The 24,616-nt window shown below is 39.5% G+C and overlaps 1 protein-coding gene across 1 annotated transcript in view; it reads right to left on the reverse strand.

The window, feature by feature from the left end:
• Positions 1 to 660: 660 nt before the first annotated feature.
• Positions 661 to 24,616, reverse strand: part of LOC128739596 (connectin) — a 28,726-nt gene continuing 4,770 nt past the window's right edge. The window contains exon 3 of the mRNA XM_053835091.1: positions 661 to 1,235. Coding sequence (XP_053691066.1) covers positions 661 to 1,235 — 575 coding nt within the window. The remainder of the gene's footprint in view (positions 1,236 to 24,616) is intronic.

Here is a 24,616-nt window from a genome sequence, read left to right on the forward strand (position 1 = left end):
TTATTATGTACAGTTTTTGATTTTACTAGTCTAGGATATTTTCTCCCTAATTTTACCATCAATAAGTTTTGCGCTTTTCATTTTAAATTCGATTTAGTTTTATCTAATGAATGTAAAGAAAAACTGATCGTTATTATTGTACATCTTTAGTATATCTTTCAATATAGGCTATACCTGGTTCAGTGCAGATTCCAAGTGAATTCTCAATACCGGGATGATCGTCTTCTAAGCTATAGGAGAATATCCGATTGATTAGGGTTTGTTGCACGTTAACTTTTAACTATCAATAAATGCTGAAATTCTAATCTGGTTCGGATTTGTTTGGTTAAAAACACCGAAAGAACATTCAAGGAAATCGAATATTTTTGTGCACCTAAATGAAGCTAGATGGTAGACTTTACTAAAAGTTTGGACGCATCAATTGAAAACTTTTCTTTTTGTGAAAACTAGCAAATGTAGAAACCTATCGTGTTGAAACATCTAGAAACAATAGAATCACGATCCCACACGGAAACCATAGTACATCGGACAGTCGTTCGTTTGTCTAAAGGTACGTACAACGCGTATAGTTTTGTTTAGAACTACCAGTTTGAAATTGAATAGTAAGCATTATCTACTTCACTTCTTTTGTCGCTTTAGTCTAACTTACGAAGCATGAAGCTAACACTGGATCGCAGCCAGAATAGGCAGGACTAGGACTGCCAGCAGCAACCCACTACTGATGTACCTCCGTTCGACCCCGGATCCTTCAGCACTGGCTGATGATCGCCAACCCATGTCGATTCCGATGGACTCCCTCGACAGAGGCAGCTCAGTTGGTTCGTCCGGCTCTTTAGCACATGGAAGGAAATCTTCCTTCCGTAGCTTCATCAAGGTCAGCAACTGCTTTCCATTGGTTGGCTTCGCGGCTGGACTCGCACTTCGATCGTACTGATCTGGCCCCGTTTCCCCATTGACGGGCATCGAAGCCTGCCGGTGGTTACTTCGGGGCATCAGCCCATAACCGTGCCGTTGTGGATCGTCGTAATCGGTGCTATCCTCGTAACCAAGAATGTCGTGCGGTCGCGAATAATCATTCAGTCGGTTCTGTAGGGAGACAGGAAACGAGCCTCGTTTGTCCTTCAATTCGTACAGGCATTCGATTTGCTGCAGTGTGTAACGCAGTTCGTCGTTTTTGGTGCTATTTTTGAGATCAAAAAGCCACAGCAACCGACAATCGCAGATGAATTTGTTATCTGAAAAAGTAGAAATTTATTGAGAAAAATATCAGTCATCGTTATATATATGCATAACAGCAACATGAATTATGATACATTTTCACTAAGCATTATGTTTTACCTTTGTTATACTATAACATAGGTTTAGAAATTGGTCGAAAAACACGAAAATGATCCAAGGCCCGGAGGGCCGAGTGTCAGATACCCATCGATAGGGTTCGACGAACTGAGCAATGTCTCTGTGTGTGTGTGTGTGTGTGTGTGTGTGTGTGTGTGTGTGTGTGTGTGTGTGTGTGTGTGTGTGTGTGTGTGTGTGTGTGTGTGTGTGTGTGTGTGTGTGTGTGTGTGTGTGTGTGTGTGTGTGTGTGTGTGTGTGTGTGTGTGTGTGTGTGTGTGTGTGTGTGTGTGTGTGTGTGTGTGTGTGTGTGTGTGTGTGTGTGTGTGTGTGTGTGTGTGTGTGTGTGTGTGTGTGTGTGTGTGTGTGTGTGTGTGTGTGTGTGTGTGTGTGTGTGTGTGTGTGTGTGTGTGTGTGTGTGTGTGTGTGTGTGTGTGTGTGTGTGTGTGTGTGTGTGTGTGTGTGTGTGTGTGTGTGTGTGTGTGTGTGTGTGTGTGTGTGTGTGTGTGTGTGTGTGTGTGTGTGTGTGTGTGTGTGTGTGTGTGTGTGTGTGTGTGTGTGTGTGTGTGTGTGTGTGTGTGTGTGTGTGTGTGTGTGTGTGTGTGTGTGTGTGTGTGTGTGTGATCATCACTCATAGATCACTATTGATTTGTTTTTTGATGGATGTTTAATTTGAAAGTTATGTGCAGTTGTGTACAAATTAACAATTATTTATAACGATTTTAACCCGATAATTAATTTCAGATTTCAATTATCTTAGTATCAAATGAGAGGCCTTAATACTGTGAACATATCAGCTAAATCTTATTAGAATTGGCCTTATCAGTCAAAAGTTATTTGAAAAACATTGATGAAATTATTCGAGCAAACTTTACTGATATGAACCAAATAGAAAAAAAAACGCTGTTTAGAATAGATAATCTTTCAAGTTATTATTTATTTTACAATAAAAATCGGAAAATATATAATTCTCACAATCAATTTCGTAATATATTGATGAAAAAATTTGCGGCGCCATATTTGAAACACTGAAAGAAATGTTCATTAATATTTTTGTAATTTTTTCAATTTTTTTTACTGTGAAATTGTAAAAATTACGTGAAATTTCAAATACAAACACAATTCTTATTTCAAAAGCACTGCCAGCCATCATAAATTACCAATAGTGTAAGCAGTGTTTTGGGTTAGTAACCTATTGTCGTATTCCTGAACTACATATAAGAGCTATTTTAATATTGAACTTTTCAAAAGAAAATTTGACCGCTATCCACATTTTCTAAAAATCTAAAAAAAACCTATTATTTATATATTTGATTGAACAATTTTTTGATAGAAAAAAATAAGCGGCGCCATCTTTGGAACACTGAAAAAAATGCTCTTGAAAACTTTTTCGATTTTTTTTACTGTGATATTCGCATCGGAAAATTTCCAAAAAACAATGGAAATGTGTCCTGTAGTGAGCATAACATCTGTGTTTTTTTTCAAATTTTTATGATAATTGGTTTCGGAGTAAACTGCGAAAAATGAAATTCACTCTAGCCGCCATTACTGGTTCAAGATGGCGTCTAATGATCTGAAAATTTGCCAAAATGCTCCTCAGGTCAAGTACTTTCTTTGAATCATTGCATAATTTAATTAGGTTCGGGGGCATTTTTTGTATGGAAAACCGGCTAGACCCTTTATCAGTATATTACATACACATGCATATGTGTTGATGATAACTTCCATTACTGCCCATAAACGCATAACAGTCCCATGTGATTTTTCACCACTTTTAGTCTCAGTCTCAGTCTCAATAGTCTCAGTAGTGAAAATATAACAATAAAAATCTGCTTTTCGGAAATGCCTGGACCGGTTTGCCTGCAATAACTAACAAACGGAAAGTTTTGTGGCCTAGAAGAATTCTGTCGTAACAGAATTTGGATCGGATGTACGGTTCCGAAGATATGTCCGGAACAAGGTCCGGAATATATGAAACTTTAACATAGAAGCACCTTGAATCATAATAAACCCGTCATGCGACACCTCCAAGTACTCGAAATTGCATAACTAGACCATTGGTAGTTGTATAAAATGTTCAAGACATCATCGGCTACGTCTGAACACGTCCGGCAATGTTCCGGATCGGGGATCAGTTTTTGAACTGAACTGAAATACAATATGTGACAGCTTAAAGTACTCAAAATTGCAAAAGTAGTTCATTTGTAGTCATATAATGTGTTCAGGATTACATTGGCCACAGCCGGACACGTCCTGGGAACACTCCGAATACATCCAGGAAAACGGCCAGTTTCTAACTTAAACCAAACACCAGAATGCGACCCCGCTGTTTACTCAAAATAACAACGTACAAATAAAAGGAAGACATTTTTTGATTGTTTTGAAATATTATACAAGTTTATCAGTATTTTACATAGACATGCATATGGATCATTCCATCTCAAACGTACACAAGGTTTGGATTCGACCATCAGCGATTTCAACCAAAGTTGGCATAATTGTTCATTCCGACCCCACATCCAATTTCCCAAAGTTTTGCGTCGATTGATCAATCTCAATCAATTTAAATATCTCTGAAACAGTTTGATGTGAAGACATGCCAATATATATTTTTTATATAGGTTTTTGGCCGCGCAATCGAATGATGCTAGTGCAGTTTTGATCTAATTTGTCACCATCATACATTGCTTTGCAATTTAAAACGAAAAATGCTAACATCTCAAAACATCCCCAATTTTATTTTCAAATAAATATACTTAAAATGTTCGCCAGACAATTCTACATAAGAATCACTTAACTAGAAAAAACAATATTGGTAGTTTGGGAGATATGGCGTTTTAAATATCTTGGGCATGCGTAATTCTATCTGAATTGTTAGTGAAAGTATGTTTAAACACGTCTACCTAAAACTTCCGGACGTTTTCATGGCTAAATAATGTATTTTGATGAAAAAGATGCATTTTCAACACATAATCAGTATAATAAATTTTCATGTTCTGGATACTTTTGTATATATTTAAATAAAAGTAACGATTTCGTACAAATTTTTATAGTTTTATTATTTAATTGTACTAGTTATTTGTGCAATATAACGCATTGTTATGTCGACTAATGTGGCATTTCATTCCTGAGATTATTCGAAACTTTGAAGTAATTTCGAAACTTGAAAATGGCTCTTTTAACTTCAAAGTAGCCTAAAAACGAACGACATTCAGAAAAGGTCTGTCAACTGACCTTATGTAAAATTCAAGCGATCTTATGTAAAATTTTCCGGCGAATGTCATGATGCCCACCCCTTCCCTAATTGTCATCGGAAAGTATGAAGTTTTCCGTCTTTTTTAGCATTTTCGTCTATTTTTAGCAATATTTAAACTTAGGCTATTATAAATATTTAAAAAAGTTTTTTAACCGGGCAAAAAATGGATTTTAGGCATTTTTGCTTAAAGTTTAAACGTGAAAACCTAATCTATTCTTGCTTTCAATAAATACGTTGTTATTTTTCATGCCAAAATCTCCGAACAAAAAGACATAAACGAAAAAAAAATTTTTTGGCCGACTTTCGGAAATTCCACTGTTTGAACTTCCATTTCTATTTCGTGCTAGAAGCGTTAACTCAACTTGTACACTCATTTTTCGAGTTTTTCAGGCTGTAGAGCCCACAGACACAGATTTTATAAAAAAAATTTAACTCATATCCTACAAATTATATTTTTGCCACCGATTTTTCAAGCCAATTTTCAAGGGGGGGGGGGGGTGACAAAAACGTTGAAAATGATTTGCAATGGCCTTATTGGATTACACCAGACAAGATTTTGAGAAAATAAAACTTGGAATAATCTTCTTCGATTCTATGAACTTCTTTGCATAATATAATTAGGTTTTTAAAATCTGTTTTTTTTTAAGTCTTGCCTGATAAAGTCTATTAAGTTGAAACATTGTTAAGAATAGGGGAAAATCAGCAAAAATTGGATAAATTCGAACCTGCTCGCAATGAATTCGAACTTCTAATGAAGCTAGGAATCTGCCGTTCGTCCAGTAGCAACTGGGCGCTACATTTAGTTAAATCAGCAGATGGTTTATGAGTAGAGTAGAGATAGTAGAGAGTAGAGACCATTTATGCCAGCTTTTCGAGAGGCTTAAGCGGCACAATCAATGTGGCTAAATGCGAGTTTGGCCGTAGAACGCTTAATTTTCTGAGACATTCCGTTTCTGTTGAAAGAATTTGTCCTTTACCAGAACGCGTTGAAGCAGTTCAAAATTACAAGCTGCCGCCCACGATCAAGGAATTAAAACGCTTTCCGGCCATAATAAACTTCTATCGAAGGTTTATTCCAAATGCCATCGAAGCTCAAATACCACTATTGCAAATGACTCCTGGCAACAAACGTAACGATCGTTCGCCGTTAAAATGGACTGACGAAACTACAGCAGCTTTTGAGCAATACAAGCAGCAACTTGCTCAAGCTGCACTCCTAGCTCATCCTGCCAAATCAGCAGAGTAGTCTCTCTGGGTCGACGCCAGGGCCTTGCAGTAGGTGCTGTGTTGCACCAGATCGTGAATGGAGAAGTTCAACCTCTGGGATTTTTTTCAAAAAAGTTCAAAACTCAACTTCGCTACAGTACCTCTGATCGTGAACTGACAGCGATATTCCTCGCAGTTCGGCACTTTAAGTTTATGTTAGAAGGACGAAGCTGCCACATCTTTACAGAGAATAAGCCAATCATCTATGCTTTTCGTCAAAAACCCGTCAAGGCCTCTAATCGTCAAGTTCGCCAATTAGATTTCATTGAACAAATAACCACGGATATCCGACACATAGTTGGCAAAGACAACATCGTTGCCGATTTACTTTCACGCATCGCTACTCACAAACATCTCATTCGCTAGATTACGACGATCTTGCTGTTGGTCAAAAAATCGACGACGAGCTGCAAAATATTTTGAAAAATACATCTAGGTATATCATCTTTAAAGTTAAAATTTTTTGCCGTTCCAGCAGTAAAAAACAACTTGTTTGTGATTGCACAGGCGATCGCATTCGACTATCCGTTACTAAACGTTTCCGTAACATCGCTCTACAAGCAACACACTATCTGTGTCATCCTGGGACGAATGCAACAGCCAAATCAATGATAGAGCGATTTGTTTGATTGAGTATGCGCAAAGACAGCATTTCGTACGCCAGAAATTGTGTGCAATGTCAGTTCAAAGGTGATGGGCCATACTCAATCACCTGTGCTGCAATATTCAACACCAGATAGCCGATTTTCGCATATTAATATCGACATCATTGGACCTTTCACAAGGTTCACAAGGTGGCCAGAGGCTTTTCCTGTTCCAGATATGACAGCCCCGACGATCGCAGAAGCTCTACTCACTTGGTGGATTTCACGTTTTGGCATTCCAACGTACGTTACGACCGACCAAGGACGCCAGTTCGAATCATCGTTGTTCTCAGAGTTAACTCACTTGCTGGGAACTACTCACCTACGTACAACTGCGTACCACCCCCAATCAAACGGTATCATCGAACGGTGGCATAGAACCTTAAAATCAGCGATTCTGTGTCACAATCCCGAGCACTGGAGCCAACAGCTACCGGTGATTTTGCTTGGTCTACGAACGGTCTATAAGGAGGACATAAAAGGATCTGCAGCTGAGATGGTGCACGGAACCACTCTTCGAATATCATCAGAGTTTTTCGTCAACAATTCAAAAGAAACGAACGAAGCTGAATTCATCGCAAATCTACGTAAAGTCATGCGTAATTTGTGAGTTCAACAGACTTCTTGGCACGGCAATCAGTGTGTAAATTTGACAAAGTTATGCACGGAACATTTGTAGAACTGGATTTTATCTACAATTTTGCTGAACAAAGTTTTGCTCTATCTTTTGAGGTTACGGCGCTACAATGCTAGTACCTCTTTAGTAACTAAGTGAACGTTCATTTAGTCACTAATGAGTTACTACCATTGTAGCGCTGTAACTAAAGATACATCAAAGCTTAATTCAGCAAAATTGTAGATAATAACTAGTTCTACAAATGTCCCATAAGTCACTTTGTCAAATTTTGCTCGGCTGAGACGGTACTGTCAAATGAATCAAAATTGAGTCAAAGTGATCGAACCATCCCTGTTCGTCCGCAACGATTCGGTTCGACCGTCACTATCGTCACCATATGAAGGACCGTTCAAGGTGATGAATCGAAGTGACAAATTCTACAAAGTGAACATCAGAGGGTGAACAATGAACATCTCGATTGATAGACTCAAACCTATATACCTATACTCAATACACCCAATTCTTTTTTTACACGGGGGATGCGTCCCGTGTAAAAAAAACCGTGAAAAAATAAACCGTGTTATTTCGAGAAACCGTGTAAAAAAAATTCGTGTTATTTTGAGAAACCGTGCAAAAAAAGTCGTGCGAAAAAAAATTCCGCGCACTAGAATCCGTGTAAAAAAAGAATTGGGTGTACCTATATAACCTCAAAGCCTATATGGTGGAAGATCAACCGAATATTTCGGGACCTGCAACTACAACTGCTGATGCAATTCCTCCGACTAGTGTCACTCGATCGACTCGGTTGACGAGTTGTCATTCCTTTTCGCTACGGTTCGACCTAGTCTAGGAGGGGGGTACTGTGGCAGCATTCTCATCTTCGCTATCAACTCTCGAAGTGGAGCTATCGACTGGTGATGATTCCAAACTTTATGTTTTCGGCAGGACAGTCAAACGGCTTTTTGCTTTGCCGTTTGACTGTACTGCCGAAAACATAAAGTTCGCTATCAACGTAACATCGGCTGCTGGGACAACCCTAGTACGATATCGACAAAAACGATATATCAAGAAACGATCAATTCTATACTAGTATATAACTCGAATCACTTGTTACAATTTGTATTCCATTATTTCTATAAGCAATAACAATATCAGATACTCGTCAAAATCAATTATATCCACGATGAAGTGCTAATACATTATTAGTCTTAGCTTGCAATTCAATCGGTGCATATCGCTTACTTCCGAAAGACCGCACGCATATTGATAGCAGCTAAATATCTATTTGAAGAAACCTGAGAAATTGCGACATATTTATGAAGTCGAAGTTTTCGGCACCCAAAATTCTTTTTGTTTTATGTGGGAATTTAATAAAATAATAAAAAAATACAAACAAATTAGACAAAATAACACAGATACAGGATCAAACCACAAGAGAAATACAACTAGCACAAGTGAAGGAAAAAACAGCGATAATTACACACTGCGTAAACACCAACCACCGATTCAATCAAGAACAAGCATCAATACTAGATCAAAGCAACAAACCAACACGACTACCCATATTGGAAGTTTGCCACATCATGACGACAGATAACATCAACAAACGCACCGACACGGAAGGAATAAATATATGTTACACAGCAATACTGAACACACTAAAACAGAAAAATTATAAACCTCTCACACAGACAAAAACAAATTAGCACGTACATAAATGATTAACGCTACACACAAACAGAATAAAAACAGCGAATAGGCAATACAATAGGAAAAATCAAACCAAGAGTTAAAATATCGTGATCAAAAACAGCTACAAATGAGTGAACTTGTGACACAATTAACATATTTCAGACATTATAGACAAACGAGTAAGTTTACATAATATCAATTACTACAATATTCATGACTATACAATATTTACCAGACCATTATACATCCAAACTCAAAGACAGACAACACTATAGGCTAAATGTTACTAGACAAAGACGGTTTAAACTTTGTAAGTCACATCACAAATTACAAGATAGATCACAAATAACTAATAAGACATATTGTAGAAGCCCTGAAGAAGATCTAAACCAAAGATCGAAACCAAAGATCGAAACGTTGGCGTAAACAAAACAAATCGTCCACTGAATTTAAAGACTGAACAGCCAATTCTCCAACCTAAAATAATCACATTTTAGTTATTTATTGCATTGAGTACCACGATTTCGAAAATTATTCAACAATAAGTGCATCAATCCGATGAAAAATGATAATCTATAGTTTGAAAAAAAAAAAAATAGAACTTCTCAAGGCTTCATATCCCAGGCATCAGCTGCAGATGCCGAAAAACAGTACGGGCACAGATATTCTGTGCCAAAAATATTTGACCATCGCTTGAATAATCGCATAGCTTTAAACTATAGGTCAACAGCTATTCTCATTACCATTTCTCTTCGCTGCCCTTTTATTTCGTAATTGTCGATTCTTAACTCCGTTGCCTTTAATTAGACTTTCCAGGTACGATTGCCCGTATTGTGGAATATTTATTCCGCTGAAATCACATTGAAACAATAACAATGAAAGCAAACGGAATAGCCATAATTTCAGCATACCATTTGCTGCTGATCCAGCCTGCAACAGTATTTTGCTTGAAATATAATTTCCAATCTAGCGAGAAGAGAATCCCTCTGCTGTAAGATTCCCGCACGGCGGAATACTTTGCCAGCTGGTCTTACGTAAATAAATAATTTTGTAATTTAACTTGGCTTCCCTGCCGAGCTGCCAGAAGATTTCTTCGAAGCAGGTGGTGGGTAGGTACAGCAAAATGCCTCCAGCTTTCCATATTGGCTTTCGTTACACGAACCGAACAGCCAGCACAAAGGTAGGTTGGTAATAATGACCGCTTGACAGCAGCGGCCGTAATCTGCAAAACCGGCAAGGCTCGGGTTCCACCACCGTAAGGTTTTGACACTCACTGATTTCGAGTGGAAACCTGTTGACTTTGACATTTGACGACGGTCCGGTTGCGCTGAAACTAAAAAAGGAACTGCCCGTTTTAATTTGAGACTGAAATGGAGGGGAACTTTTTTAGTTTAACAATTTCTTTAAATTTACAGGACCTTGATAGCAAGCCGATAATATATTTTTTCGCGGTGCAATGATCGCTTTTGATTTCACGAACTCAACAAATTTATATAAAATACCGAAATACACTTTTGTTGGCCAGAAAAAATCTCATCTTGTTGGACGGCTTCATAATAGCAGCAACTCGTTCAAACTGTGGCTGGTAATAAAGCATAACCGAATAACCTAGTTGTATTGATAAAAGCATTAAAATAAAACCATGCATCGTTATATTTTTTTGCCAAAACACTGGAGCAAAAAACAACAACGAGTAAGCCGCATAGAGTATTACAAACAGTTTAAATTAGATAAAAAATACTGTCGATGGGTAAGTGCGTGCTAGTCATCGCGGCAGCTCCGGTAAATATAAACTTTATTATATTCAACTTAAAACTGCAAATGTGACACAAATGATTCAAACGCAAAACAAAAAACACAATTTCTTCTATATAGGAAACTGGCCTCCTATTCATAACGCCCAGCATTTAACATACAGAAAATTTAACTTAATTTATTTAGCCATACATAGGGCATTTTATGCATGGGTAAAAATTTCTAATACACGCAGATGGTATATCAGTCACTTTTGTCGCAGCATGGGAAATATTGATTTCCCGCGATTAACCCTCAATAAAGCAAACAAGCTCGTAGGTACCGTTTCTCAATTAAACTTATCCTCCGGTGATCCGGCAGCGGTGCGATAGCATGGTCGGATCCAGCGGGAAGCGAAGTGCATGCGAAACAAAAACTTTTTTCCTCCTGCTGGATGAGTAAAATAAATTTTCCAAGTGCATGTTCACAGCTGTGGCCCATGGCGGGATGCGTCAAGCTACTTCCATCGTGGCAGGAAAGCACACAACTTGAACAATGATTGATTTGGTTTTTCCCATCATTCGCCGGAACGATGAAATAATCCTGTGCCCGTTGGATTTGGAATCGGCTCGAAAAGCTCGAGTGTTTTCCCTCCTGGTTGCTGGCAACGCAACGCCGGGAAACGTCATAATCCCGCTCTAGTTGCTGCACCCGTGCCACCCAACGTTGCCAACAGAAGACGGGGACAGGGGGCACTGATTTTTTACAAATGAAAATTTAAATTGTCGAACATTGTACAGCCCCGATTTACGAAAGCGTTGAACGATGATTGATGGGTGAATTTCGCTTCCCACTCCTGCGGTTAATAATGGCAAGTGATTCTACCTGTAATTAAGGGAAAAATTGGTTCGACTTAATTTTGATTGATGAACGTCGGACGTGGAAGCTGAACAGTTAAAAAACGATTTCGCCGTCTAGCAGAATAATGGCGCTGGATGGAAGTTATAGCTCGTACGGGGGAAGAGATTGCGAAAACTTAAACTCTCTGACATAGAAGTTCTTGCAGTTAAGTAATCATTAACACAACACTGGTTTTGAGATACATTATTATCATGAGAAATCATTTCAAAAATTGGGTTTTAGAATAACTTATGAAGTATGTGTGCGTGTAAGAAATGGTTAAAAAACGGAGGGACAAAATTAGATATTAGACTATCTAATGCAAGGGTGCGACGGTAGTTTAATTGGAAAAACACTTGGGTACCAACCGAAAAAGAGTGGGTTGGAGTCCCACATACCATTGAACAACACGATATATTTTTGGGCTACAATCGAAATTTCCCAGTTTCATCCAGTGTATCATTCTTCGTACCAAAAATTACTTCACTTTAGAAAAAAAGTTGTTGTACCGCCAAAGAGTCAGAGACAAGTAAAACAGAATAAAAAAGATACGATATTTGCAATATAAGGATAATAAAACCGCTTTACTATAGAAAACATTTTGGTGGTTTCTATATAGTTTAGAAAGGCAGACGTGTAAATGGTCCAAGCACCATGGAAAATAATGCACTCAATTTTGTCGACGAAAACCTATCAATGTCGTACGATCACACCTGGCTTATCGTTAAAACAGTAAAAAACGATTCATCTAAAATGCGACGAACTTAAACTCTTCACCTCAACTTATGACACCTAGCAATGTAAGGTAAACATTTTTTTTTGTTCATCGTAAGGCTTCAACCCGTGTCCCGTTGTTGTGTTGTACCAGCGAGCAGTTGACGAAGACGAAGGCTCGTGTTTGTGCCGCTGCCGTCAACGTTTTTTTTCCTTCCGCCCGCCACCGGTAGGTATACCTACCGGACAGGTTGAGTGGCAAACAATTTTCTTCTGCTTTGTTCACAGTCAGTTGTTTTGAAACGCTGCTGCCGCTTCTTCGTGTCCCGAAACCACTTCCAGCCAAACAGCCAGCCACACGGGGTCGGCTTGGTTCTGCGCAGCAGCCAGCAGCGCGAGGATTCCAGTTGATCCCGCAATTTCCTTTCGCTCCGTAAGTGCCGCTTCATACGTACCAACTTCCCACACCCATATTCATGGAAATTAATAAAAGAAAGAAAGCCATGCTTTTGTTTTCTTGCATCGCTTTCTTCTTTGCATTGCCTGCTAAAACCGAGGTGTGGAGGAGGGCGAATGTGGGGGTAAGACGCGCATTCTCCAGGGATCTACCAGCATCCAGTGTTTTCAAACTGGTAGAGTGGCCGAGACAGGTTGGTGCCAAAACTGTAGGAATTATCTACAAAGGGATTTAGCACGGGGGTTTCCGAGAAGTCGTCGGCCAGAACAAGGATCAACAAAAGCTGCTTTGCACTTTTAATCTCAGCCACCCTAACAACCACTAACGCAACGGAATCCTACCGAAATGGGCGGAAACAATGGTGACACTTGTCGGAGGCCTGTAAAAATGGAAATGATAAAATTTTGGAATTGTTTTATTGCTTGTTTTATGCCTTGTAACTTTCCGATTTTCATTGCTCATCCTCCCCTGTTGCATTATTTTACGTAACGTGCCTTCTACGCCAGTCGATTGGAATGCTATTCATAGTATGCGCATCATAATTGCTCTCTCGTGAGTATGGAGCAATCGTTATGAATTTTCAATTAGTAAAGCTCGGCAAAAGCTGCAAAAGAATTTTATCATCAGCGCAAAATTCGCTAACCTATTTAGCTTTACGGCCGAATATTTGGAATGGAAAATCAATTCAAAGTTATGTGCCGCATCGAATGTATTATATTGCAACCCGCAGATTTTGGAACAATTTCTCATACATTCCTTTTACCATCTGAATAAACGGCATCAGCATTACAAGCAAAATAAACTTAGAATATCATCCTAGCATCACCAATCGGAGTCCGAAAGCGTGAAAAACTCTCAAAGATTAAAAACTTCCTTTAAATCCGTCTCAGAGCGACCGGCAGCCAGCAAAGGCACTGACAGATTTCTGCAGATTCAGAGGGGGCCACTTCAATTAGCATTTCACTGTGTAGTGAAACAACAAAAAACTCCAACTGGAAGCCGAGAAAGTATTTCAACCGAATGATTGAGGGTTTAGTGGGATGGGAGTTTATTCAAACAACTGAGCTGTCAGCAGCGGTGAAGGGGGACGTCGTCAGGACTTCAGCGGGGTGGTGGTGGATGCTAGCAGAATATGTTTTGAAAAAGATGTTTTTGGAAATACATACATAAAATAAACTTCTGTAAAAGTTGGTATTTGAATGTTCTATTGTAGTGCTGGTTTCTCCCAAAAAATAAAAACTTGCGTTAACCTGCTTTTTCGAAATGGGGATAATTTGCGGATGAGAAAGTAGCAGTTGTTCGACATTATTTCGGAATCCCGAGTGGCATCAATGATCTCAATGAATAGGTATGCATGCATCACCAATGATGCTTAAGGTGAAATTAGTCGTCATTGATTCTGCAAAATTCAAAAGCAGTTTTTGACGTAGGACTACGTCTTTGTTTACTATATTGGGACTGAGTAGCACTTTGTAAAAACGAAAAATAGAAGTGTAACGTTTGAATGAAATATTTCAAACGCTAATAGCTACTATACTACTGAGCGAAACATAACAGTTAATATGTCGTTGGATAGATAAAATGTCCAGCAATTTTATAGTAACATATTAATAATAAATTTTTATACGCTAAATAGTGAAAATGTGTGTAAAGTTTTAAAGTCGAATTTTCCCATACATTTCCCTTGTGATCGCCTAGCTTCACAGGCACGGACGACAATTAGATACACCAAAGGATTTGGATCCAAATGATAACCTTTGAGACCACTTTGTAAGCCACACCCCTTCTTAATCCAATTGGCAACATCGATGGCTATTGACGGCAACACCGACCCCGAAGACAAGCGGAATCAGCGGGCAATGGCCAACGTGAATCCCACACGATGCACTTTACGTTAAATTTTGCATTATCCCCATCGCAGACATGCGAAATTGTTCGATAGCTTGCTCAATCAGTGTCGGACAATCATTTAAGCAGCAGCAGCCGATATGGTTTCCTCCACCACCTACACTAGCTTACAAGTAGCAGCGGCAGTGCCAGTGACTATAAAATGGTACACTTGGTTCGCCGCTTGCTCATTTATCGCACGATCGCACTGACGGACGGTCAGTATTTATCATCGACGGCTATTGGTGGCGAAACCAACGGCATTTGGCGGCAACACCGACAGCAATTGGAGGTAAAAACGATGGCATTTTGGCGGCAACACCGGCAATTGGATGCAAATCCAAGGACTTTTGCGGCAAATAATGGCAATTCGAGGCATACCCGATGGTATTTTGGCGGCAGTTTCAATGGCAATTATCGCAAACCAACACTGAAGGCAAATGGAAACGGATCGACTGACGGGCAGCAAATTCAGCAGCAGGCCATTGTGGTCTTAAACAGTTCTTATAAGAACTATAGTAATTGAAGAATGGAAAGATTTTTCTACACTTTCTAAATGGTTAACGTTCCATTTTGCGTTATACCATGGTAAACATGGAAAATGCTTACTCATTCAGCGTCGGATAATCATTTGAGCAGCAGCAGCAGTCGATCTGGTTTTCCCCCAACATCTACACTAGCTTACAAGTAGCAACGGCAGTGCCAGTGACTATAAAATAGCACACTAGGTTCGCCGTCTACTCATTTATCGCACGATCGCACTGACGGACGGTCAGTATTTTGATAAAACTAATCCATTTCTACTTTACAGTGATTTGGTATTTCCTATCACTCCTGTATTAGCGGGCAACCATCATCCTAGAGTCTAAACGACCGAATAGCGACAACCATCTATATATTGGCAACAGTAATTATAGTACTGATGTGCTGAAGTGCTATCAGCTCGAACATAGTTCTTTTCAGGGCCACCAAACAATTTCAAACGCTTTTTTTCAAAACCACCATTGATTCAATGAAGAATTAAATTAGAATATTTCGCTCTTCTTTTACAAATAAACACTCAAACAATGATACTCACAGATACTCAAATATGCATATGCCATAAATGCAGTTTGCATTAGTCTTTGATCTAATGATCAGACATAAAGTTATACTTCATCGATTAAAACATGTTATCAATGTAATGAGTATTATATGACACAGTCCTACGTCACACTTTCGTACAACCCTTAGGGCTGTATACCTTGTAGTTTTTTATTCAAAAGAAAATTTTTGTCATGAAAATATATTTGCTGTGTTCAGATTGGCAAGAAGAATGCAGTGAACATTTCTATAAACAAGACCCCGCTTTTGGGTCCAAAAACTGCTTCCGAAATTGGGCTCACCGACGAAAAGTTAATGACTGCTAATTTCCCGTTAAGGTTTTCTATTCAAACGTCATCCGCCATTCTCAATTACATTATGGTGGTGTCACTCGTTGATTTTTAATTTCTACGCGTTTTCCTTCTTTCAAAGATTTCCATATTTTGTGCATAAGGTCATTGCAAATTATTTTTAAAGTTTTTGTCACCATGGCTTCTTGATTTTAAAATACTTAGCGATGGCATCGGAGTTTGCATACATTCGGTTTTCCGACGACCAAACCACCCTTCGTTATTTACATATCTAAAGATGGTGAACAAAATGTAACAAAAACCAGAAATGCAATTGTAGAAAACTTATTTCATCTTCAATTACTAGAATTGATAGCTCTGATAAGCACTGATTGGCTTTTCAACGCTTAGTGATGGTACCAAAATTTCCAACTTTTCTTCCCGAGTAACTTCGACCGCCAGTTCTTTCTGCTTTAGATATGTGTGTCAGCCGGCAATAACACCCAAACGGCACGCGCTAATTTGCAATTGAACCGCAGCGGTTGACATCAAAGCGTGCAATATCGCATCAAACTTTATTGCTACTTTCATGAGCGGTAGCAAAAGCAGAACTATCGATGACACAGAAACTAAGTTTGAACTTTGATTTGGACTTGGGCTTGGAATTGGACTTGGACCTGCTCTACGACTTGGAGTTGGATTAGGACTTGGACTTGAACTGCGACTTGGGTTTGGACTACGACTTGAACTTCGAATATGGCATAATCTTGGACGACGACTTGGACTTGGACTACGATGTGGACTTGCACTGCGACTTGGACTTGGACTACGACTTGGATTTGGATTACGACATGGACTTGGACTACGACCTGAACTTGGACTATGATTTGAATTTGGACTACGACTTGAAATTGGACTATGATTTGGACTTGGACTAGGACGACGTTTCGGAATATGACATGGACTTGAACTACGATTTGGACTTGTACTGCGATTTGGACTTGGACTACAACTTGGACTTGGACTACAACTTGAACTTGGACTACGAATTGGATTTGGATTATGACTTGAAATTGGACTACGATTTGGACTTGCATTGCGATTTGTACTTGGAATATGACTTGGACTTGAACTTTGATTTGGCCTTGCACTGCGACTTGGACTTGGACTGTGACTTGGACTATAACTTGGACTTGCACTACGACTTGGATTTGGACTGCGATCTTCGACTACGTTCACCGAGATAGTACTATACCGCGTGTAGAATATGTACGTGACCTAGGGGTAACATTCGACAGATCACTTTCCTTTGTTAGACACATTGACAACGTGATTAACTAGAGCCTGAAAATTTTTGCGCTTGTAAGGACCTTTATTGGCCGTGACCTCGATGATCCGTATGTACAAAGGTCTAGTCAGAAGCAAACTGAATTTCGCTAGCGTTATTTGGCGTCCGCAGTATGTAACGGATATTCAACGCATCGAGGGAATCCAGAAGAGATTTGTAAGGTTTGCTCTCAGGAATTTTGGATGGAACGTAGAACAGCTACCACCCTACCATGACCTCTGTTATTTGGTGGACACTGGCACGGTACACTCGAGGTATAAGATAGCAGATATCGTGTTATTCACGAACATACTCTCAGGATGAACTGTTAGTCAACCATTGACCATGAGATTAATTTTCAACAATAGCCCAGTTACACTTCGACGATGCAGAATCTTCGATCCACCGTTTCATTCTAGGAACTATTCCCCGCACGAACCCACTTCCCGTTTCATGAACGCCTTTAACGCGCTTCAGCATATTATTAACACTAACATGAGCTCGAATACCATTAAACATAGGCTTAGGTTATACTACAACTGCTTTAGTGATTCTATTTTTATTTCATATGTAACTTGTTTCTATATGTAGAATTCGGCAAATAATTGTTTGTAAATTAGTCTTAAGAAAGAACGAGCTCATACCCAGCTAGCATTTTCATATGTATAAAACCCGATTTAATCCACCTAGTGGTGAAAGGAACCTTTGTTATACCATCTTATATGTCATTTGACATAGGCATTTTCAGTTAAAATATTATTTTTGATTTGTATTTGAATTTGTAATTTTCATAAAACTGACAGAGTCAAATTATATACGCATCACTTTGAACTAAATTCTTATATAAACTGTTTCTTGGGCCCAGCCGTTCTCAAGTTATTCAGATGTGAAATCTCAAAATTATCTATTGGAGTCAACACATGCAAAGTATCCGATAACCGTGTAATCGACTTTCACGGATTTGAACCAAATTTTGTCAGATTGTTCATTTTAGGTCAGAAAGCAAAAATCTTAAATTTGGTGCCGATTGATACCTCTATTAGTGGTACGATTAGTGGTAGTACCTCCTTTTTAAGAAAAGACCCGTTTTGTCAAACCTTTTTATTTTTACTTACAGATAAACATGGAAATCTCGACCAACATGTCAAAAGTTCCAATGTGCAAATGAGAGATTCTCTTTGCGTTTCTTCTCTTATGCTTATTACGGCGGCATAAATACATTTCAACCCAATTATTCTAAAGGATAAGCTTTCCAATAACACCAGTAACCGTTTCATGCAAAATAGACGCATTCAAGTGCATTTATGCCGCCGTAAGGGGCCATCCAGATACCACGTGGACAGAAAAATACCAATTTTCAACCCCCCCCCCCCGTCCCCCTCCGTGGACAAGCGTGGACATTGGTTCAACCCCCACCCCCTCCCCTGTTTGTCCACGTGGACATTATTTTGCTTATGTCAAATTTAACATAACTGAAATGCATTCTGCTAAATTTTTCAACTTGATTTATGCAGTATTTATTGAAAAAGCTTACGTGAATGGAAGCTCCAGTCTAAAGACCCCGACACATGCATACGAATTTTAAGTCGTTGCGGAAATTTGAGTTTTTCCATGGATTTTCCGTCAATTTTCCGCAGCGTATTATAATCTATATGCAAGGTGTTAGAACCTTAATTTTTGTGATCTTGTCTACTGCAAATTATTATCGACTACAATAAAGTCCGTTTCAGCTCGACTTTTGCTTGACGATTCATCTCTGTCCAGAGTATCTTTGTCTAACCAAAGCACCTCAGTTTGGCCGTCTACTTCAATATAACACAAGACCTTTCCGATGCGATGTGATTCATAAAATTTTCTGCAGGCGGATCCTTTTGGAAATACGCTGCCCATGGATGCCCTTGCATTTGATTTTGAGGCAAACTACAATCCACATTTGGTGCAAGCCCGACCTAAATGATAAATGAGTCACGTGACTGGTGAATATTCGTGGATTCTTCTGTTACCTTTATCATTTTCAAAAGAAGGCAAGGATTGTAAAACAATAATAACATCTTTATTACTGCATTACATCAAATGTCAGGTTCGGCAATCAACAGCTATGTGTACTAACGCAGGCTTAAACTTTTCGATAAGATTTATACCAGATATGTGCCCTCGTAATGATTGGTTCATGTGTTTAGGTCAACATATGCCTCAGAAGATAAATCTTTATTTGAGCTCAAAGACAATCACTGATCAATGGTTAATGTTAATACATATGTAGAATAGATTCAACATTGTTGTTTCTAATTTCTATTTTTTCAGGAAAAAAAAACTTGTCCACGTGGACATTTTCCATACCCCCTCCCCCCCTTCCGTGGACAAGCGTGGACATTTTCATTCAGGACGTTTACACCCATGGCTTTGCTTTGCTTGATTTTAAAGTGGTTTCTTCAAACAAATCATTAAATTTCGCAACCAGTAAGAGTTAGATAGTTACTATATGCAGCAAAGTTGCTTATTTTAGTGTGTTCTAGAATTTTTGTGAAGACGCTATTTTTTTGGACGCGTTTAAAAAACAAAAATTTGTGTCACCCTATTAGGTGGATTCACGGTCACCCTAAAAGTGTAAGAAAATGTGCTATATTTTATTAATTAACTGCTGCAAAGAAACACCCGTTGAAAAATTACACATTTTTACTATATTATTCTGTTTTTGAGGTTTGGTCCCATTAAAGGTTTGGTCATTAGGGTTTCCTTGAATAAATTTCATCAATCGTTTTTAAATATGTTTTGACCAGTAAAACCAATCATTATGAAATTTGGTAAATACATTTGCAGTGTTAAGACCTCTCGTTTAATACTAAAACAATTGAAACTAGATAAATTATCTTGGTTAAAATCGTTATAAAGTATTGTAAATTTTAACGCGTAACTTCAATTGCTCATAACTTTCAAACTAAAAGTCCAATCAAAAAACCATTCAATAGTGATCTATCCGGCTATATTACCTTTCAAATGAGACTAATAACGCATAAATCGTCTTGGCCATCTCTGAGAAACAGGCGATAATTATTACCTTGTCAAAACACGTTTTTAAGCATAACTTTTAAACTACTTGTTTGTTTTCAATAAAATTTGCTGAAAATTTTTATAATTTAGCAAGAGCTTTCATTTGGTACTAAGATCACTGAAATCGGTTGTGTGGTTCCGGAGAAAATCGTGTCACGTAGTTTTCACATTTTTGCTTATAACTTTTAAACGAAACATCGGACCACGAAGCAATTCAATAGTGATATACTAGGCAATAATATCTTTCAAATGAGACTCATAACGCATAAATCGGTTCAGCCATATCCGAGAAACAGGCGATAGAAAATGAGCTGCACACACACACATACACACACACACACACACATACACACACACATACACACACACAGACATTGCTCAGTTCGTCGAGCTCTATCGATTGGTATATGTGATTCGGCCCTCCGGGCCTCGGATCAGTTTTGTGTTTTTCGACCAATTTCTAAACCTTTGTTATATACTATAACAAAGGTAAAAAGGTAAAAATCAGCATTACGTACAGATATACATGCTAAATAAATCGTATTTCATGCGTAAAATTGGCATATCCGTACTATTTTGGAGGCGATATACGTGATTACGAATAATTTTGATCGTTACGATTATATAAGTATCTATATACGATAATATCCGATTAAGCGCGAGTCACTCCGTACTACTCTACGATTTTGTGCTGAAAATCGTATGTATGTCAGTCATTATCACTATATACGACAGAAAATCAACTTGATCCCACTTTATCCAGCTTTAGTTACGATTTCGAGTTTGATAGGAGATATTTACGATAGTTTTCGTACATGGATATACGAGTTGGTGCCAGCTGGGATAGCCTATATTCAAACACAAATACAACTTATGCCTGGACTTGAACTTGGGCTATGCCTTGAACTTCTGCTATGACTTGGTCTTGGACTACAACTTGGACATGGACCACACCTTGAAATTGGATTATGATTTGGACTTGGACTTAGACTACGAATAGGATTTTGATTTGGACTGGGATTACGACTTGGACTTGGGCGATGATTTGAAATTGGAGATTTGAACTTGGAATTAGACTACGAGTTGGAGTTAGACTTGAGTTACAATATGGACTTGAACTACGACTTGGACTTGAACGACTGGGATTTGGACTTGGACATGGACATGGACTTGGACTTGGACTTGGACTTGGACTTGGACTTGGACTTGGACTTGGACTTGGACTTGCACTTGGACTTGGACTTGGACTTGAACTTGGACTTGGACTTGGACTTGGACTTGGACTTGGACTTGGACTTGGACTTGGACTTGGACTTGGACTTGGACTTGGACTTGGACTTGGACTTGGACTTGGACTTGGACTTGGACTTGGACTTGGACTTGGACTTGGACTTGGACTTGGACTTGGACTTGGACTTGGACTTGGACTTGGACTTGGACTTGGACTTGGACTTGGACTTGGACTTGGACTTGGACTTGGACTTGGACTTGGACTTGGACTTGGACTTGGACTTGGACTTGGACTTGGACTTGGACTTGGACTTGGACTTGGACTTGGACTTGGACTTGGACTTGGACTTGGACTTGGACTTGGACTTGGAGTATAGCTTAAAATTGGATTTCGATTAGGACTTAGAATTGGGGTACGACTTGGATTTTGACTTTGACTTGGATTACGACTCGGACTTGGACTTCTTCTTACTTCTTATTGGGCCGAGAGCCGGGGTGGCTCTTGCCGTATCAAGAATTCCTCTCCATTGTACTCGGTCCTGGGCTACTCGTCGCCAATTCGTTGCGCGTCTCGACTCACGCAAGTCGGCTTCAACCTGGTCGAGCCATCTAGCACGTTGAGCCCCTCTATTCCTGGTGCCGGTGGGTTTCTTGAAGAGAACGGATTTCACTACACAGTCGTCCGGCATTCTTGCGACGTGGCCGGCCCACCGTAGTCTCCCAACTTTCGCCAGGTGTACGATGGGAATATCTCCAAGCAGTGCCTATAACTCGTCATTCATACGTCTCCGCCACTCTTCGCTTTCCGTCTGTACTCCGCCAAAAATAGTCCGCACCACCTTTCGTTCAAAAACGGCAAGTGCACGTATGTCTTCCGCAAATAAAGTTACTGTCTCAAGTCCGTAGAGGACTACCGGTCTTATTAGCTTTTTCTACATCGTCAGCTTTGTGCGGCGGCGTATGCTCCTTGGTCGAAACGTCTTGCGAAGGGAAAAGTAGGTTCGATTTCCAGCCTGAATGCGTCGTTGGATCTCCTTACTCGTACTATTGTCAGCGGTGACCAGAGATTCCAAATATACGAACTCATCAATCACTTCCAGTTCATCACCGTCAATAGTCACTGTCCGTGGGAGGCAAACGTTACTTTCTCGGGAGACTCTTCCTACCATATATTTGGTTTTCAACGCATTAATTTGTAACCCTATTCTCCTTTTTTAGTCTGTTCTAGATTACCTCCGCCGTCCCACGGTTTCTAGTAATGATGTCGAGGTCGTCTGCAAAGGCTAGGAGTTGGCTACTCTTGCTGAAGATCGTTCCTCTCGTTACGATGCCCGCTCGCCGGATCACACCTTCAATAGCGATATTGAATAACATACAGGACAGTACATTCACTTCCCGAAACGCGCACGTAGCACATCACTCGTTCCGGAGTAGCTTTGATCAGCCGCGTCAGTTTATCCGGACTTGGACTACGATTTGAAATTGGATTTGGACTTCGACTTGGATTTGGACTTTGACTTGCACTTCGATTACCTTTTGGACATGAACTATGATTTGGACTTGCACAACTTGGATGTGGACTGCGAGTTGGACTTGGACTTGGACTTCAACTTAGACTTGGGCTTGGATTACGACTTGGACGTGAACTACGATTTGGACTTGAACTACGACTTGGATTTGAACTTGAACTTTGGCTATGGTTTGAAATTGGACTACGATTTGTGCTTGGACTTGGACTGCGACTTGGACTTGGACGACTGGGTTTTGGACTTGGACTTGGACGTGGATTACGACTCGGACTTGAACTACGAGTTGAGCTTGGACTTAGACTACGACTTGGAATTTCTGCATGTACAAATATCTAAATTACATCGCTCCGGCGATTTGGGCTTGGAATTGGAGTTGAATTTGGAGTTAGTTTTTTACTTAGAAATAGCCCTTAGATATTCAATAACTGATCGTGCTCCACCCGTCCAGACGCATGATGTAGTATCAAATGTATAGTTTACGGATAGCTACGGATATTTTTTCAGCATCGATGTCTAGAGAGGTAAGAGGGGGGGGGGCTCCCATACAAATGAAACACGAATTTCCTCGAAACTTGAGAACTAATTAAGCAAATGGAACCAAATTTGGCGTTTTTTTCTATGGAGTACTGAGACCCATCCGTATTTTAACAGGGGGGGATCCTATACAAATGAAATATAAATTTCATCATAACTCGAGAGCTAACCAAGCAAATGGAACCAAATTTGGCATGTGGAGATTTTGGAGGCATGAATTTATTTTATGACGGTTTGAGACCCTTCACCCCTGTGGTAGGAGGATAAAGACAAATAAAACAGAAATTTTAGCGTATGTGCCATATTTCCTGCTATGTAACAAGCGTAAACTAGTACAACCTTCTCGGAGCAAGAGACAGGGATTCGACGCCGCTTACTGACGTGCTTGTAGCAAGTCCTTGAAAGGACCAATTGTTGCCTTAAAAGGACCAATTATTCGATTATCATCATAACTCTAACTTGCAACATTAACAGTTACATCCAAGCCTCGAGAGTCGAGAAAGGCAATCGTCGAACGTACTGAACAAATCGGGAAGCCTGAGCAGCTTTGCGCGCCTTCTTGTTCTTTTTTCTTTGGTGGCATACTTTTCAAAACCACATGGCGGCCGCATTGACGCCGACGCTGACAGCACCTTCTGCTCCGCTAGCTTTACAGAAAATGATAACTAGTATTATGCCAAGCAGTAGGCCCTGTTTTATTTGAACAAAGTATATCTTCGAAGGCCGGCCCTTTTTTCGTGGTCCATCATTTCTGCATTCCGTAGTTACCACTTTTTCAGCCGCTCGTTACTTTAGTAGGGTACGGGAGGGTATTCCCATCACGCTACTAATTTCGGCATACATTACCTTTTTGGTTACACTTTCCCGAATAAAACTTTGCCGTTATATAACAATACTGAATCTCATAGGCATAGTAGCACTCACAGGCTTTAATGCGTTATAACTATTTTCATAAAAATGTAAGTATTTTGCTTAATTTTATTCAATAAACATCAAAACCACTGTTTTGCCACTAGTACGTAACCAGGCTGAAAAAACTAGCAGCAATCGCTTACGCGTATTCGCCCTTGATGA

This window comes from Sabethes cyaneus, chromosome 3, assembly GCF_943734655.1.
Source record: "Sabethes cyaneus chromosome 3, idSabCyanKW18_F2, whole genome shotgun sequence".
NCBI classification, from domain to species: domain Eukaryota; kingdom Metazoa; phylum Arthropoda; class Insecta; order Diptera; family Culicidae; genus Sabethes; species Sabethes cyaneus.